Here is a 19,607-nt window from a genome sequence, read left to right as displayed (position 1 = left end):
GGTTAATGCTTGTGTTGTTCCCCAACTATTTTATTATTGAATGTGACTCTGAAGGTCAGTTAGGGGGAGATTTGGGGTGAGTGTTTATTTGTACCCTGGGTACCCCTGGAACTATAGCAGGGTGACTGTTACCCCATTGTTTCTATATATCTGTAACCTTGTTATGAGCTAAAGGGGCCCAGTCTGAAGGTCAGTTAGGGGGAGATTTGGGGTGAGTGATTATTTGTACCCTGGGTACCCCTGGAACTATAGCAGGGTGACTGTTACCCCAATGTTTCTATATATCTGTAACCTTGTTATGAGCTAAGGGGGCCCAGTCTGAAGGTCAGTTAGGGGGAGATTTGGGGTGAGTGATTATTTGTGTCCTGGGTACCCCTGGAACTATAGCAGGGTGACACCCCAATGTTTCTATATATATGTAACCTTGTTATGAGCTAAGGGGGCCCAGTCTGAAGGTCAGTTAGGGGGAGATTTGGGGTGAGTGCTTATTTGTACACTGGGTACCCCTGGAACTATAGCAGGGTGACACCCCAATGTTTCTATATATCTGTAACCTTGTTATGAGCTAAGGGGGCCCAGTCTGAAGGTCAGTTAGGGGGAGATTTGGGGTGAGTGATTATTTGTGTCCTGGGTACCCCTGGAACTATAGCAGGGTGACACCCCAATGTTTCTATATATATGTAACCTTGTTATGAGCTAAGGGGGCCCAGTCTGAAGGTCAGTTAGGGGGAGATTTGGGGTGAGTGCTTATTTGTACACTGGGTACCCCTGGAACTATAGCAGGGTGACACCCCAATGTTTCTATATATCTGTAACCTTGTTATGAGCTAAGGGGGCCCAGTCTGAACGCCAGTTAGGGGGAGATTTGGGGTGAGTGTTTATTTGTGTCCTGGGTACCCCTGGAACTATAGCAGGGTGACACCCCAATGTTTCTATATATCTGTAACCTTGTTATGAGCTAAGGGGGCCTAGTCTGAAGGTCAGTTAGGGGCAGATTTGGGGTGAGTGTTTATTTGTACCCTGGGTACCCCTGGAACTATAGCAGGGTGACACCCCAATGTTTCTATATATCTGTAACCTTGTTATGAGCTAAGGGGGCCCAGTCTGAAGGTCAGTTAGGGGGAGATTTGGGGTGAGTGCTTATTTGTACCCTGGGTACCCCTGGAACTATAGCAGGGTGACACCCCAATGTTTCTATATATCTGTAACCTTGTTATGAGCTAAGGGGGCCCAGTCTGAAGGTCAGTTAGGGGGAGATTTGGGGTGAGTGTTTATTTGTACCCTGGGTACCCCTGGAACTATAGCAGTGTGACTGTTACCCCAATGTTTCTATATCTGTAACCTTGTTATGAGCTAAGGGGGCCCAGTCTGAAGGTCAGTTAGGGGGAGATTTGGGGTGAGTGCTTATTTGTGCCCTGGGTACCCCTGGAACTATAGCAGGGTGACACCCCAATGTTTCTATATATCTGTAACCTTGTTATGAGCTAAGGGGGCCCAGTCTGAAGGTCAGTTAGGGGGAGATTTGGGGTGAGTGTTTATTTGTACCCTGGGTACCCCTGGAACTATAGCAGGGTGACACCCCAATGTTTCTATATACCTGTAACCTTGTTATGAGCTAAGGGGGCCCAGTCTGAAGGTCAGTTAGGGGGAGATTTGGGGTGAGTGTTTATTTGTACCCTGGGTACCCCTGGAACTATAGCAGGGTGACACCCCAATGTTTCTATATATCTGTAACCTTGTTATGAGCTAAGGGGGCCCAGTCTGAAGGTCAGTTAGGGGGAGATTTGGGGTGAGTGTTTATTTGTACCCTGGGTACCCCTGGAACTATAGCAGGATGACTGTTACCCCAATGTTTCTAGATACATATCTGAGATAGATGCCTATAACTAACCTGTAGTCTTATGCACCTTCTGCACTCCTTGGGGCAAAACTGATGCCTACTGCCACCTTTGTTATTTAACACCTGCTGTGTGTGTGTGTGTATATTTATCTATATATATATATATATATATATATATATATATATACACACTGTATATCATTCTCATGCTGCATAGCGTGGCTATAGGAACTGTGCCAAACAGATATTTGTATAGGTCCCAGATTTTAGTGAGGCAGAGAGGGAGAGATTTGGGGGTGAGATCTTATTTTCTGCCCAAAGTACCATTAAAATGAATGGCAGGTGATGAATACATCCAGAACAGAATGTAACAAAGTACAACAACTGGGCATTGAACAAAGGTCTTTGGCCTCTTTTCATTCTGAAATCTGTGCCAAGCTGTGACACCACTTGTCTGAAGTCTCTCCAATTTGCCTCAGAGGGGGAAAAATTCCTTCCTGACTCCGAAATGCAATAGGACCAGTCCCTGGATCAAGTTGTACTATGAGCTATCTCCCATATCCCTGTATTCCCTCACTTGCTAAACACCATCCAACCCTTCCCTGAAGCTGGCTGCCTTGCCTTTACCCACGTGTATTGCACCAGTCATTGGCATGTGTATTTGATCTTTTGCCACTTCCTCGTTGTGTCATTCTGGGAAGATTCATTGTGTCCCAATCACAAGAAGTGGATGAAGTGTGGGACAGGCCCATTACAAAATCTCCATTTTCTCCCCTTTGACCCTTAAACTGTCAAGATTGTGAAAAGCCAAAAGAGTGTCGTGGTGTGCCACAGAGATGGGCTTCAAGACACAAAGAGAAGACTCAGAAAAGAGGAGGAGCCTCAGAGTAAGGGGGGGGCATAGAGCCAAACCCACAGTCCTGAAGTTTAAAGGGACAAGAAGTAATGGGAGAGGCAGAGACAAACTCACGACTAGATATTTCTATTACACCATTAAAGGGGGCATCTAAGGCAAAAAAAATACCAAGAGTCAATTAAATAAACTGCCCCTACTCTGGCTCCAGATGGGTTCCCTAAAAGCAAAGTTCAGTTCCTGGCACAAAGGGCTGTTACCTGCCCCACATAGCACAGAAGAACAAACACAAGCACTGACCTTACACAGAGGCCCAATGCCATTATCCCCCACTGACTGTCAGCTCCCTGGGCAACAGCCTCACTGACATTCACCGGTTGGTAACGAGTTGCAATATCCTCATCTTCAATCCATTCTTTGAAACTTCATCACAACTACTAATTAGGGTCGATAATTTAAAGGTTTTGTCCACCTTTACTTCTGGCAGTCCCCATAATGTTTTTATCCAGCCATGGAGTGGGTTTAGTTCACAGTTGGGAGGGGGAACAGTTTCCATTAAAGTTTAGTTGATCCTTGTTAGTGATGCCCCAGGCAGTTGTTTATTGTGCACCCTTCCAGCAAGTAGGGTCCAAAGACGCTGAGCACATTCCCTTTTTAAGACTACGAAGTATTTAAGAATCCACCATGTGCTCAATCTCTTTGGACTCACTTGTAGTGAATGTTGCTAGAGAGGTGGAGGTAGAACTAGGCAGGAGCAGGCTAGTTAGTAGAGCAGTTAGAGACTCTATCAAGGAGACCAGAAGGGTTAATACCCTGTGGTTTGACTGCCCATATACTGGTGGGTCAAACCACAGGGTATTAACCCTTCTGGTCTCCTTGATTACACCAGGAATCAGGACTGTCTGACTGCCCATATACTGGTGGGTCAGACAGTCCTGATTCCTGGTGTAATACATTGGTGTCAGTTTCCCCCTAGCGCTGAGACCATAGTCACATAGACCCAAGTTATTGAGAAGTGTGTTGTTTATGTGGAACTAGTGTGGTTAACATTCCCCTCATCCCCCAACTAGGATCCCAATGTAAAACATGTTTTACCAGGAGTTACAGGGAGTTTCTACTTGCCAAATCCAAAATGGGTAGAAACAAACAAGGTCCTAGGTATGGAGAATTGATCTAGATTTCTAATAGCATTGTATGTAAATATATTTTGGGCGGATGAGAATCTTTCCTGGCAGCCGGCACAAGGCGTCCATGTATAGTATATTAGGGTTGGTTTATTCATTAAGGAAATACTCTGCAATTACCCTGTTTCCTACTGTCGTATTTCTTCAGCACTTGAACTGGTTTTGTGTTTTTCTGCCTGACAATAGGCTATAAATAATCAGTGACTTGGACCTTCCATATTCTATATTGCTTAATGATGAAATGCTTACAGGAGTGAGTCAGTCCAGCAATTGAGATTTCATTAACATGATTGAAGGAGCAGACGGCCTCATTCCCGAAATTTCTGCTTCCTTCTGCATCACACAGAAGAGCACACACCCAAATCTTGTGCCTATAAAACACCCACAGCCCAAGAGCCATAGAAGCCACGGCCACCAAGCTGAGAGACCTTCCACTTGCAATCATAGAGTTTCTCTATACATCATAGAGAGACCCAACAGCAGAAGAGACTCATCCACCAAGGACTCTGAAGAGCCAACAGGGCTTTGAGGCTCCAACTACAGACAGAGTTTTCCCTTCCTAAAGAGGGGGAGAAAGTAAGCTCAGGTGAGTTATTACCCATAGGGGCAATTTAATCAAAGGGGGCAGACAACCCAACCAAACTTATCAGAGGAGAACTACTCAGCTCTATTCACACATATAGTCGTTTCTGCCCTGTGAGCTCGCTTTGCACAATACAGGTGTGGTTTGCACGTGAGACCTGAAAATTGCCTCTAGTTGACAGATATCACATTTACTGGCACAATTATTACAATCATCTGCAATCCATTTGCAAGTTGTAAGAGTATGGTTAGCAGAACCCTAATTCAAAACTCAGGATGGAATGTATTGATTGGATTTGTGACCCCATAGCTGACCTGGAACTCTCTGGTTCTTTAGCAGGAAAAACCATTTTATGGAAGAACAAAGATGACAATAAGGAACTTTACTTTCATTTTTAATATATTTCACAAGTATATCACACAAACAGTTCTTCTCACAATTGAGGTATATGCCAGGTCATTCAGTAGGTTCATGTAACCACGAGGCCTCGGCAGGCTGGATATTAAGAGGAGGTCTCTGAAGTGACTGCACTCTACTCTGAGGAGCTTGGGGGACAAGTACCACACACTGTCCCACATCAGTAGAGCACAGAACTGCTTGCTTTGTCTATCTTACACTCCTAGGTCATACTACAGCAGGTTCTAGCCAATCACTAATTAGAAGTTTATTTATAAGTGTCCCCTTTCCAGACTTCCACAAGTTACTCTTTATGCCTTAGGCTCCTTTTGAGGTCTCCTCTTGCTTCAGACTTTCCAGCAACATCCGCTCCCTTTATAGAGTCCAAAGAGATAGACGCATTGATCCCCTTCCTTTTATAGGATAGGGCAACAACGACTTTCATGCTGCCCCTGGGCCAATGGTATTGCCTCAATGCTTTTGATAATAGTAATAGAAAATCTCTGTGGCTGAATCACAGGGAGTGGAGGCAGCTGTAGGACTTTCACTGCTCCATGTGTGTCACTAAAGGTGATACTCGCTTAGTATTGGAAAGGTAATGGGGCATTTTGGGTGCTAGTCCATTTAATGCTCTATGCTCTATTGCAAGTTTTCAGCTGCCAAATCTGTTTTACTTATATTTACAATTTTCATCTAAATGGACTTGTATGATGTTGTGCCGGCTGTTTCTATATCAGTATTAGGGTTTCTCCAGCTCAAGCTTCTAGGCACTAAGTTCCTAGTAAACCATTCAACACTAACCCCCATATATTTTATAAGGCACTAAGTTTGCCCAGGAGCAGTAACCCATATGAACCAATAAGATATTTGCATTTAAACAGGTGACTAGTAAATTCTACCTGCTGATTAGTTTCTATGAGTAACTGCCCCATGACAAACTTAGTGCCCTTCCTTTATTACATAAACCCAGAGGCTCCTAATTTTCTACAGACAAAAAGATTTTATCAACCAATCCCCTACTGGACAATTGGTTTCACTACTGGTCACTAACTATTCAGTTCCCAATCCCCTACTTATTAGTAGTCCTACAGCTCCCATCCATCTCCTGAACTCTAGCACTTCAGCTCTTGATCCCTTACTCAGTATTAGTCCTTCAGATATAATGCATACAATCCAAAGGTGTGGGAGCGCACTTCCAAGGTCACAAATAGGTCGCTTCAGTTTTCTTAAAAAATTACTTTTATTTAGACATTGTTAAAAAAGAATTACATCAGCATTTGGTCTGACGCGTTTCGTATAAACATACTTCATCGGAGACCTCCGGTGGTCTCCGATGAAGTATGTTTATACGAAACGCGTCAGACCAAATGCTGATGTAATTCTTTTTTAACAATGTCTAAATAAAAGTAATTTTTTAAGAAAACTGAAGCGACCTATTTGTGACCTTGGAAGTGCGCTCCCACACCTTTGGATTGTATGCAGTGGATTGTTTCCTTAGCGACGGACTCGGGGCGGCAGCACCCGGGTCACACTACCGAAAGGGTAAGCCAATCCTATTTATATATATAAATGAGGAAAACCAATGCTTTCTTGGACATGAGTGTATTCCCCCTTGTGGGATATTGATAAGAGCAGGGTTCGGGGCATATCGCACCCGAACCACCACATCTGAACGGTGAGCGAACCAAAGCATATGGAATACCTATATAAACTAAGAGGATAAAGCTTATATATATAAAAAAAACTTTTTTTACCCTCGGAACTGATGTTTGGTGGATAATTGTGTAAAAGACTTCAGATATAATGACCTGCTGAACCCAAGGCATTTAGTTCTGCGTCACCTAATGGGTCCTATCAGTTAATCAGATACAAGTGCTCAAGCACTAAGAGGCAGACCCCTCAGAGCCTATACACAGAGCACTTGTGTCCGTGGCTTCACAGTGTCACCCATGATTTGCACCCAGGCACATTACTGTATAGTAGGTAAAGCCCTACAGTATATCCACAAGCTCAATACGGTGCCCCATGGGTTCTTGCAGTCATTACTGATTAACATACAAACTAAGGGGTGTCCCATACATACAGCACGGGTGCTAATGTGGGTGCTAAGTGAGGGTAAGGTCATGGTCATTCTGTCCCACACTTCAAAAAGGAGTCCTTAATTTGAGCATTGAAGCAAGGGAACCCTGTATTAGCCTCAGACTGGAGGTGACAGTAATTCCAGGGTTCTCTAGTAGGGCTACTGAGCCTGGCAAGTGAATTGCTAATTCCAGTTGTGATGCTGAACACCAGTGACACCCTTCAAACATAATATATGGTGAAATGGCTTCCTATTGCGATTTGACAGCAATTGGCATCCACACTGTTACATTACGCATAAATTACAATGGACCCAACTAAATATCTGTTGTTAAAAATTGCAATTTGTGCCACTTATGTGTATGTATGTATTAACCAACAGCTTTGCATACCTCTCTCCCACTTCTCTGACTGCGCTACTAGGGTCCCCCTAAACTTTCTCATTTTCTTAACCCACTTAAGTCCGAGTAGCGCAGTGAGGTTAGTGAGTTCCACCTCAAGCCATTTCAGGTTCTCCTGACACTGCTGGTGGCACTCACCCCACTCGCTTTTTAGAACCAGGCACAGAAAATGGAAAGTTTAGGGGATCCTCAGTAGGGCAGTTTGGATGGGGGGTGGATAGAGGGCAATTTTGTCCTTATAAACCCTAATGTATGTCACCGATTGTCCCCCGAGTTTTTATGTTCATCCTCCCTTCTCACACATTTATTGAGACATCATTCTCTGTTGTCCCTTACATCCTACAGTCATGCTCGGCCTCTGGATCATCTTCACCCTCTGTTTCAGTGGGGTGCAAAGTCAGTTCCCAAGGGTCTGCACTTCAAAAGAAGCTCTTCAGACAAAGATTTGCTGCCCAGCATGGACAGATGGAAGTGCTTGTGGTGTCCGTTCAGGTCGTGGTCGGTGCCGTAATGGTGTAGCATTTAGTTCATTCGCAGCTGGTCAGGTTCCCCTGTATAATGATGATCGGCTGGACTGGCCACGACACTATTATGACAGGACCTGCGAGTGCTTTGGAAACTACGGTGGCTTCAATTGTGGCTATTGCAAATATGGTTACCATGGTGATAAATGTGATCGGAAAAAGACTGTGGTTCGAAGAGACATTCGGGAACTTACCTTGGTAGAGAGGAAAAGGATCTTCAGTTACTTGGCTCTTGCTAAGACAACCAAAAGCAAGGACTTTGTGGTGCTCACCACCGGAGACAGACACCACCGTGACACATTTACATTTGTGGATGCTTCAGTCTATGATCTGTTTGCTTGGATCCATTATTACTCCATGAAGCCAATTATGAGGAACAGCACATTAAATCCAAGTAAAACCTATGCCCACCAAGGTCCTGCTTTTCCAGGGTGGCATCGCCTGGGACTCTTGTTCTTGGAGAGAGAAATTCAGCGCATGACTGGAGATGAAGACTTTGCTCTTCCATATTATGATTGGAGAGGAGAGAAGAATTGCTCCATCTGTACCAACGATTTCCTAGGGGATAATGATGTGCAGGGTTACCTGAGCCCTTATTCCCATTTCTACAGTTGGAGGGTGAGTCATTGTTATCTCTTTGCACCTGGGTTTATTTCTTCTTTTACCAATCGGTCAATCTGACTAATTCAGGGGTCTGAGTTTGTTTTGAAATATCCCAGTATATGAATAGATTATATTATTGTTATTTAACCTTAATCTCTCATTTCCGTTTCTGTCAGTATATCAAATTGAAATCTTCTTTCTCAGCTGTAGATGCTTAATTGTATCTTTTTTGTATTTTTTTCCAGTCCATTTGCAGTGGTTTTAATTACCCAGATGCCTACTGCCCGGTGGCTGCTGAGGAATATCAGATGGAAAGACTACATAGAAAACCAGGGGCAGACCCTCTGGCTAACACATTTCCTTCATTCCAAGATGTGGCGGACACACTGAAGTGGAGGGACTTTGACACCTCTCCTTATGACCGCACAGCAAGAATGAGCTTCCGCAATGTGCTTGAAGGTTAGGAATGAAAACTCTATGATTAATTGCACTTTTGTTCATTTCTAAAAATATTTCATCAACCAAAAGTCATAGAGATATTTTCTCTCCTAAGTTATAAGGCGTGCCATACACTTAGCTTGGTGCATACCAAAACCATTAAACAGGGTTGGACTGGGCTTCTAAAGGACCATAATATCTCCTAGTGACACACAACCTAGGACTATTCCCATTGACCTTTTCTTATTTTCTCTTTAGGGTTGTAAGATAATCCCTGGATGTCAGATTCTGTTGACCAGTCCAACTCAACCAATAAATAGAACAGAACTAAATACACCAAAACCATATAATATCAGTGCTATGTGGGTCCCGGTATCAGACAGTATCTGGTGCATAAAACATAGACATAGGTCTTTAATGATGGAACCATTTCTCTGTCATGTTGATTTATTATTTTCTTGGGTTCTGATGCTTCTCTTATGGAGCTTTCATGGGTATGGTGTGATAAATGCATGTGCCGTTGCCCTTAATGAAAATTGCTATATAAACAGTAATACAAGATCCAGTAAGGAATTATGGGAAAGGGTTTTTGATATTTTTAAGACAATTTTCAAAACCTGCCTTTAATTATTTGCCAATTTGCATTTTGGTAGGTTTTATGAATCCATTAGATGGAGTAACATCGGAGCTGAACATGCACAACCTAGTTCATCTGTACTTGGGAGGAACCATGTCCCAAGTGGCCATCTCCAGTAACGACCCAATATTTGTGCTGCATCATAACTTCATTGACAAGTAAGTCATGTAACAGTATTCATGTAAAAGAGGTAGTCACATGGAATTGTAGAGGAAGAACGAGGGGTGGCCTTGTTGTAACTTTAGACATGTTCTTTGTAGAATGCTACTGATATTAAATTATGTATCATTAGATAAAGGAAGAATTTACAACCATTCACCTACACAGGGGCGGAACTACTGGGGGTACATGGGGTGATAGGGTGATAGTTGTTCAATGATGATTTTCTGTCTTAGACCTTCTGGGTTCAGGTTAATTGTTTGGTAGTTCATGGATAAGGAACCATCACCTGAATCCCTAGAAGACCTACATGGCACATATTACTGCACTTCGCATTACACTGGCTGCTTTAATATTATTAATATTATGCACACGTTTAGGGAATGTGCTTCTAATACTGGGCATGTTTAATGCACAACCAAACATGATACAGGTCATTTGCTGAGAGACATCATCCGTGTTTCAACACACAATGCCTCTGCTTTATTTTGCAGAATATATGAAGTTTGGATACAAAAATACAATGGAGCTCCAAATTTATATCCTGATAACAAAGAGCCTGGTCAGGGTCCAAATGAGTGTTCCACCCCGTACTTTCCATGTTGGAGGAACAAGGATCTCCTTAAGAAGTCTACAGATTTTGGATACACATTTTCTAAATATCAGGGCTTGTAGGGGAGGGGATCATATTCTTGGCTCCATGATGTTCTGCCTGATACTGCCTTGTGTCTCCAAGCATTACCCAAACCAATGCTTAATAGCTCATTAAGAACACCATCATCTTCTATGGGGTTTCTTTAGATTTACAGGGCCTTTTTGTCTGTTCTTTTATAATTATCACTTCTGTTTGGGCTCAAAGCTTTACCTCTCCCCTATTCTTTGGATTGTCACTTTCATACCTGCCCCTAATGGCACAGTCACAATATTATTCCCCCACCAAAAAAGGCTACGAGTGATGGGTTAGACTTATTCTACCTCAATTGTGTCCTACCTTTTAAAAAGAGTGTTACCTAATGTTAATGACAGTGTGATTCAGTGCATAAGACTAATTGTGTATCCAAGTGCTGCGCCCACTCATAGTGCCAATAATGCGACACACTAAAGAACTGCCTGCCATTGGCACAATCATTCTCTGTGGCTGTAAAGATACAATGACAAAATGAAATGTAGAAGAATAATATATATATATATATATATATATATATAAAGCTCTACCCATATCTTTCTCTTTGACATGGATCTGTGGAATCATTCAGGTACCAAAGTGGAGATCGTTTATGAATGTGGGTCACTCAACCCCCAAATGATTTTTAAGGAAGACTCATGAGTTCCATAGAAAGAGAAACAACATGGCCAGTACATTGTTTCATTTAAGTATAAGTTTAGAGTTTCTATACATAACCCATGGCCCAGCCTCTAGTTGGGCAGAAACCTGTGGGTCAGGTGGGCTTGGGATGGCCTATTGCCCCAGAGGCAGGTGGCAGATGAGCGGGGTGCAGTATTTGCTGCCAACCCAGCTTCTTCCCAACTACTCTGGTCTATGGCAGTCCCACTACTGACAGGGCAGCACTAATTTATATACAAGGGCTCACCCAGTTTATGTGGGTATCAGGGGAGCTGCGCCAATGAGGTGAGTTGAGATACTTGTCTCAGGTGGCAAAAGTGCGACTCCTGGTAACTTTAAGAGCTGAATTTCCAGTGTCAGTGCGTTTCTCTGCGCTAGGATTGTGGACCCCCTGCCATGGTGAGTATATATTACTGTAGAACTTTATATATATATATATCTGGTTCAGAAGGCTGGGTCACTCTTGGGTTGGGTTAGGGCAGGTAAGGGACACTGAGGGCCCACACATCACTGTAACAGTTTTGCTTTAAGTCTTCTGGTTTTATTGATAACATGTTAAACATATGTATAACATTGTATTTCCATAATTAGCTGCTGCAAAAGATTCAATAAATACATTATAACTTTGAATACCGTCTCATGGTCTCCTTCCATATTACAAGGGTAAGTATCACCCCAGCTCCGATAGACAGACAGACAGACAGACAGATGATAGATAGATAAAAAAGAGAGGGAGTGAAAGAAATAGGTTGGCAAGGCATTTGGTCATGTTGCAGGTCACAGAGTTGATGCTGCTGACGATTGGTCTGATAGGGACCCCTTCATTATGTATCTTAGGATCAACATATAAACACGGAGGGGGTTCACTGGGGTACAGCTGATGATATGTTGCCCGATCAATAGCTTTGTCTTCGTGCAGCTGTTTTAAAGTGATACTGACACTAAAAATGTTCTTTTCAAAGTATTTATCTACATTAAAAGTTCCCTATAGGTCATGTTGATGGTTTTTCGCTGATAGTTCTGCTTTCCTAAGTAATTGTCACTTGAAGTTCCTTAACTTGACTGTCCCTTCTTAACCTGTCAGTTAGAGTTTCTAATGGCAACGGACTCTTGCTGCACAAATATGGCAGCCTCCTCATAGAGAAACTGGGTAGTAAGAAAGGTCATGTAAATGCATCAAGCAAATACTTGTATGGCAAAATTATAAATAGTATGCAAAGGCAATAGTATGATAGATATAGAGAAAGTTATTTAGTATCTATGACAGGGGTGTCCAAACTACGGCCCGGGGGCCAAATGCGGCCCGTGATCCATTTTTAATTGGCCCACAGCAGGTAATGATGAGCTGCTCCTGGATGAGGAGGGGCTGCCCAAGAACCCGGATCTCTGCATCGCGCAGCTCAAATTTCTGCTGAGTCTCCCCGAGCACCGCCGGGATGTGCCGCTCCACACTGAGCTCATGGAGGCGGTGACTGTGAATAGTGAGCAGCACGGGGGTCGGGGGAGGCAGTGGAGTTGGGGAGGGACCGGGCCTGCGAGAGATCTGCACTGTCATTGGGCCTGATGCTGCTGGGGAGCTCCCATTACTCAGCACTTGGGCCCCTCTGTCTTTAGCCTGAACCAAGGCTCCTTCTCCTTCTGTCACTGAACTCCCAGCATCCCCTGCGCTCTGGATGATTATTACATGAGGCATTGGGCTCCAGGCAGGGGGTGCTGGGAGTTGTAGTGTCTGATCTCAGCTGCTGCAGAAACTCTTCTCTGATGGGAATGATGTATAATCTCTGTGCGGCGCTGGGGAATATGTCAGTGCTATAGAAACAAAGCATAATATTACAGTAGAAATGTCATGTGACTCCAAATAGATAAGGCCTAAATCGCTAGTTAGCTACCTCGGAAGGGATATCAGTGTCAGGCTGAATGGTCAGCCCCCGCACATTTTCACCTCACCAAATCTGGCCCTCGTTGCAAAAAGTTTGGACACCCCTGATCTATGACCTTTATCCTGTAACTGTTGGTTGGGTCCCTTCTTAGAGATTCATATGTGTTGTTGTCACTTACATTTGTGTGATAGTCCCATGTTTTGCTCCTAGTACGGCTTTTGCTATTATACATTAACCCAATTGGTGGTAGGGGTGAGAGGACTATGATTTGGGCTCTCAACGTGACCTCAAGTATGATTTGAGCCAGGAGGTTCTTGCAACAAAACAATACAACAAGTTTATTGCCCAAGATGAGACAATTCAGCACTAGATGTTGTGTTAGGAAAGGTCAAACAGAAATGGGACACAATGGGACATACTGGTGAGATAGTTCAGAGCAGATTAAGATTCATCTCTAGGTTGTCAGTACATCATGTGCTCTGGATCCCACACAGCAGAAATGGATCAGGGAGATGAACCTAAACCTGATTCCTTTTTCAATACTGTGGCCCTTTAACTATAGGCAAATAGAGCTCAGGGGAGAGCTACTCCCCACATTCAATCCTTGTTGGAGCACAGCCTGCTCTTTCCATCTAAATCCATCTGAATGTTATTATATAAAATATTCTGTCACCAACTAAAGCATCATTTCCGGGGTCCCTGCTTCCTAACTCTTTAGTATACATCCCAACTGTCATGCTTTTCACAGGACAACCCCCGATTTTCAGAACTCAGTCCAAAGGCCCAGATTCTTATTAAAATGTCCCAGGTTTCACTTTGATCTCCTGCACTGATGCCAGAAAAAGATTCAACAACTTAATTAAATTAGAGACTTTTAGCAAAGAGGCCAGAATATTCAGCCCCTACACTGAGATACAATTGTAACTAATAAGAGTTTCTGAAACTTAATTAAATAAGAAGCTTAACGGGCAATTTCACCTTCATTAGCAAAATTGTTGCAACATAAAACATGACCCTAAAACCCTCAGAAATGTGCATATTTAGGGGTTGTGGCCACAAAATGGGCAAAAAAAAACCAGTTGCCACACTAGAAGCAGCAGACCTTTTTGTCCCTCTTTCCATTTTCCAAATGTTGGGAAGTACAGAATGCTTTAGGGCAGCACAGCGTTACTGGGCATGTTGATCCCAGGCTATGGGTGAATGGAAGGCTCACCAATCAATAAAATATTTAGCAAAATGTATTTAGAGGTGCAAAAAACCTAAAGCTACCCCTACATAGAATAACAACATACTCGCTCTACCATATAGTAGGTTTGCACACTCAAACACAATAAACTCAGGTGGTATCAAAAAATCTTTTTACTGTTTAAAAGCATCAATTTGGCAATTACAACAATGTTTGCAAGAAAATGTCAACATACATAGCAATAATATACATAGCACCCAATGGTTTGTACAAGGCAGAAAGAAAGCAACAAGGAGCAGATATACTTGCCACAAATGAGAATGACCCCAACGTTTCAGCACAGTGGCCTTTGACAAAGACAGAGTCTAATATTAAGTTTATTGTCTTGGAATGCGCAACCCTACTATATGGTGTAGTGTTCCCAGGCTCCCTGGAGCACATTGGGCTGGATCAGCAACTGAAGGCCAAAGAGGAAGGACCACCATTTGCCAAACACTATTTTAAAGTATGGAAGTAAGTGGCCCTACTCCTAAGGGCCAACAGTAGAGGTGATGGAATGAGTAAATAGATACATGGGTTTTGCTCAGCAGTGTAGGGATTTAAAGTCATAGGGAGGGTTGCTGAACATATGGGGCCCTACACTAATTTGGAAAAATGTCCAAACCCTCCATGAAGTTGTTCTAATTGTTGTTGCTCCAACAGCCGATTGCCTTTGATAGAGTGTCTGCCATAGACAAACCCTTACTCATACTTGGGGAGTGTAGGATAGTTTGGGGGTGAGTAGCCACAAACCTGGCAAGTATTTTAACATCACAATTGAGGAGAGAAGTGGGGTGACATGAGGAAGGTTTTCATCAGTTTGGGGAGAAGGATTGTGAATGATGTAAAGTAGAATTTGATGAAATACATCTGTATAATAAGATGGATTTGTAAAGGCAACATAATATTGGCTACCAGCCTGGCCATTTGGTGTTGGGAAGAGTTTTCATCACATCAATCACCTCTTGTTGAGATATGAGATATGTTGGACTGAAAGTATCTAGTGACCCCCAATGAGATTTCTAGAAGACTGACAGCATCTAGTGGCTCCCTGATAACAGTTATAGAGGACTGACAGCATCTAGTGACCCCAGTGAGAGTTCTAGAAGACTGACAACATCTAGTGACCCCAGTGAGAGTTCTAGAAGACTGACAGCATCTAGTGATCCCCTGATAACAGTTCTAGGGGACTGACAGTATCTAGTGACCCCAGTGAGCGTCCTAGAAGACTGACAACCTCTAGTGACCCCAGTGACAGTTCTAGAAGACTGAGAGCATCTAGTGACCCCATTGACAGTTCTAGAAGACTGAGAGCATCGAGTGACCCCAGTGACAGTTCTATAAGACTGACAACCTCTAGTGACCCCAGTGACAGTTCTAGAAGACTGAGAGCATCTAGTGACCCCATTGACAGTTCTAGAAGACTGAGAGCATTTAGTGACCCCAGTGAGAGTTCTTGAAAACTGACAACCTCTAGTGACCCCAGTGACAGTTCTAGAACACTGAGAGCATCTAGTGACCCCAGTGAGAGTTCTTGGAGACTGACAGCATCTAGTGTACCTGATGACAGTTTTAGAAGACTGACAGCTGGAAAGGACAACATTGAGAGTTGCTGCCACCTGCTGGCTACATTGGATATTGTATGTTTCCAGGAAAGAAATCTCTATTTCAACTCTTTACAAATAGAGCAGGTGAGTAACAAGAACAGACAGGTAAGGACATACAGCTGAAGGCACTTTGGATAACTGGATTGGGCACAGTCTTAGACACAGGCGCATAAGCAGAGAGTGATATTTGTGTTTGGGAAAAGTCAATGCTAAACCTTCCACTGCTTGTTTCATAGTCAAATCACACAAAAAAGTAGATAAAAATAAGAGTCATTCAAGGACAGTGGGCAAATCTGTACCCGGGCAGTAACCCATAGCAACCAATGTGTGATTAGTAATTCTCAGCCAACTCCAGGTTCAGCACTGAAAGCAAAACTTCATTGGCTGAGTTACTGCCCTCATGTGCCCCCTGTTTATACATTATCCAGGGTCATCTTGATGCATCATTATGTACCCCATTATTATTTCTATGTATTTCTAAATAGTAGAATAATATCAACTGAACATATAACTTTAGGTTGAACAATAATGAAATCCTGGAAATAAAATAAAATCTTGTTTCTTGTAGACTAGAGCTACAGCCAAATTCTGAGGTTCTACAAGAAGCCAAGTCTTAACTACACTAAGGGGCCAATTCACTAACTTCGAGTGAAGGATTCAAATTAAAAAAACTTCGAATTTTGAGTAGTTTTTTGTGCTCCTCAACAATCAAATTGGCGTAAATTCGCCTGAGTAGAATGATTCGAATAGATCGAGAGCAAAAACGCTGCGACTATTCGCCCATTCGATAGTCGAAGTACTGGATCGAGCGCAAAAACGCTGCGGCTATTCGCCCATTCGATAGTCGATGTACTGTCTCTTTTAAGAATAATTCGACTGCCTACTTCGCCACCTAAAACCTACCGAATTGCTTTAAAAGCCTATGGGAAAGTCCCATAGGCTTGTTTTCCAAGTTTTTGATCGAATAAAAAGGCATCCGAATTAATGAAAATCCTTAGAGCGAATATTCGATCGAGCACCTATTCGCCTGGTGAATATTCGCCAATTCGACTATTCGCCAGCGCGTAAATTCGCCCGAATTGCCTATTCGATTCTATTCGATTCTATTCCCCAGTCGAATTTCGAGGGATTTGACCCCTCGAAATTCGACCCTTGATGAATTTGCCCCTAATTCTGGAAGCTGGAAGAAAGAAATAAACAGGAATAAAAGAAATACAGAATCTCTGAATTATCAGTAGCCAAACATTTATTTCATAGTAAAACACACAGTGTCGCAATTAAGAGGGACAATATTAGAGCAAGTAGGTTCCATCAGAGGAGGTAACGTACGGAAACATTTATTAAGAAAAGAGCAGTGTGGATAAAACAACAAGATTCTCTTATGCCGATGGGATTAAATGAAAATTTTAGTTTGCAATGCTGTTTAGAACTGAATAATATTTAAAGAAATTTCTGATATTGGATCAATTTGTATGATGTATTAATTGTAAGGTTTTAACTAAGATAAACTATTTATGTATTACAGGTATTGAAGATGTTAAGGGGTTAATGAAATTGGTGAATGGTCACATGATGTAAGGGGCATTTAAAGCATGAGGTTCACTATGTGTGTGTAATGCACCTGAGGAAGGGGTTTTCCCCCGAAAGCTTGTGTGTGAATTCCGCTGGAATAAAATGTTTTAAAGGCAAAGCCTGAGGATGGTGAGCTTCATATCCTATTAGTCCAGATAAGGAATTTAACTGACTTGGAGGCAGCTTGGGAGTGGGTGCACCCTGAAACAGTAAGTGCTGTGCTGAAGAAAACATTGTTTTTGGACAAATTTGGTAGGCACACAGATACACAACAGGTACACAACAGATACACAAAAGGGAACACAACAGATACACAACAGATACACAACAGGTAAACAACAGGTAAACAACAGATACACAACAGGTACACAACAGATACACAACAGGTAAACAACAGATACACAACAGGTACACAACAGGTAAACAACAGGTAAACAACAGATACACAACAGGTAAACAACAGGTATACACAACAGGTACACAGCAAGGTTGGGGTTGTTTTCTCTGGGGGAAAAAAGGCGCTTGTGAGGGGACATGATTAGACTTTACAAGTACATTAGAGGACATTATAGACAAATAGCAGGGGACCTTTTTACCCATAAAGAGAATCACGTACCAGAGGCCTCCCCTTCAGACTAGAGGAAAAGAAGTTTCATTTAAAGGAACAGAGTAGGGGGTTCATCACAGTGAGGACAGTGAGGTTGGGGAATGCACTGCCGGGTGATGATTCAGTTAATGACTATAAGAGGGACTTGGATGATTTCTTGGACAGACATAATACAAAGGCTATTGTGATACTAAACTCTATAGTTAATATAGGTATGGGTATATAGAATTTTAATTAAAAGTAGGGAGGGGTGTGTGTATGGGGCTGGGTTTTCATTTGGAGGGGTTGGACTTGATGGACTTTGTCTTTTTTCAACCCAATGTAACTATGTAACTATGTAACTATGTAACAACAGGTGCACAACATATACACAACAGATACACAACAGATACACAACAGATAAACAACAGCTACATAACAGGTAAACAACAGATACACAACAGGTACACAACATATACGCAACATATACACAACAGATACACAATTTATACACAACAGATACACAGACTCCACACACTGATACACACACGGGGGGAGGCCCATTCATCTGAATTTATCTAATTATTTTCTGAAAAATACTTGGACCAAATCTGCACAGGTTTTTTCCCCTTATTTATCAATACATTTTCCCTAAAATTTCCTGTGCAGAAAGAAAAACAAAAAATTGTGAAAAAAAAACAATTGTACGAATTTTTTGGATTCTCCACCCAAAAACTTTTTTTTTTATTGCCCGAAAACCATGAAATCTTCAGATTATTTCACGAACCCCAGCGCAGATCAGGATATCTTCAGAACTTCTACTACTTTCCCACTCTCTGTTGGAGTTCCTCAAGGCTCTGTTCTTGGCCCCCTGCTGTTCTCGCTCAATACAACTTCACTAGGAAAACTCATTCAGTCATTTGGACTTCAGTATCACCTTTATGCTGATGACACCCAACTCTACTTGTCTACTCCTGATCTTTCTAATTCTGTCCTTTCCCAAGTCACAGACTGTCTCTCTGCTGTCTCCTCCTGGATGTCACAGCGCCACCTGAAACTGAACCTTTCTAAAACAGAACTCATCATATTTCCTCCAAGATCTTCCCCTGTCCCTCAGATATCACTCACCGTAAACAACATCACCTTTCATTCCACCACACAGGCTGCCTAGGAGTTATCTTAGACTCTCATCTGTCTTTTTCACCACACATTCAAACACTTGCAAAATCTTGCCGTATTCAACTGCGCAACATTGCTCGAATACGACCCTATCTCAGTTCAGAATCAACTAAAACACTGATTCAGTCTCTCATCATCTCCCGCCTTGATTACTGCAACTTACTCCTCACAGGTATTCCAACAAGTCACCTTTCACAACTCCAATCTATTCTAAACGCGGCCGCTAGACTCATTCATCTATCTCACCGCTCAACATCAGCTGCTCCCATATGTATGTCCCTTCACTGGCTCCCAATCTCTTCTAGAATCAAATTCAAATTACTTACACTCACATTCAAGGCCCTTAATAATGAAACCCCTCCCTATATTTCATCTCTAATCTCCAAATACTCTCCTTCACGAAACCTTCGCTCTGCTTCTGATCTTCCCTCACTTCTCCTCTGATCACTTCTGCCCATTCTCATCTACAAGACTACTCTCTCATCACTTCTGCCCATTCTCACCTACAAGACTTCT

General features: G+C 42.5%; 1 protein-coding gene across 2 annotated transcripts in view; it reads left to right on the top strand.

Moving 5' to 3' along the window:
- Positions 1-11,672, top strand: part of LOC108719639 (tyrosinase) — a 46,930-nt gene extending 35,258 nt beyond the window's left edge. Inside the window, exons 1-5 of one of the 2 annotated variants that reach the window (XM_018268837.2) lie at positions 4,146-4,463; positions 7,682-8,478; positions 8,709-8,922; positions 9,555-9,696; positions 10,192-11,672. In XM_018268837.2, coding sequence (XP_018124326.1) covers positions 7,684-8,478; positions 8,709-8,922; positions 9,555-9,696; positions 10,192-10,372 — 1,332 coding nt within the window. In that variant the 5' untranslated portion in view covers positions 4,146-4,463; positions 7,682-7,683 and the 3' untranslated portion in view covers positions 10,373-11,672. Of the gene's footprint in view, positions 1-4,145; positions 4,464-7,681; positions 8,479-8,708; positions 8,923-9,554; positions 9,697-10,191 lie in introns of those variants that run through there. The other variant, XM_041568184.1, reaches the window with a different exon arrangement.
- Positions 11,673-19,607: the final 7,935 nt, after the last annotated feature.

The sequence above is a fragment of the Xenopus laevis genome, chromosome 6S, assembly GCF_017654675.1.
Source record: "Xenopus laevis strain J_2021 chromosome 6S, Xenopus_laevis_v10.1, whole genome shotgun sequence".
NCBI lineage: Eukaryota > Metazoa > Chordata > Amphibia > Anura > Pipidae > Xenopus > Xenopus laevis.
The sequence above is the reverse complement of the archived record's forward strand: the minus strand, read 5'-3'. Positions and strand labels throughout refer to the sequence as shown.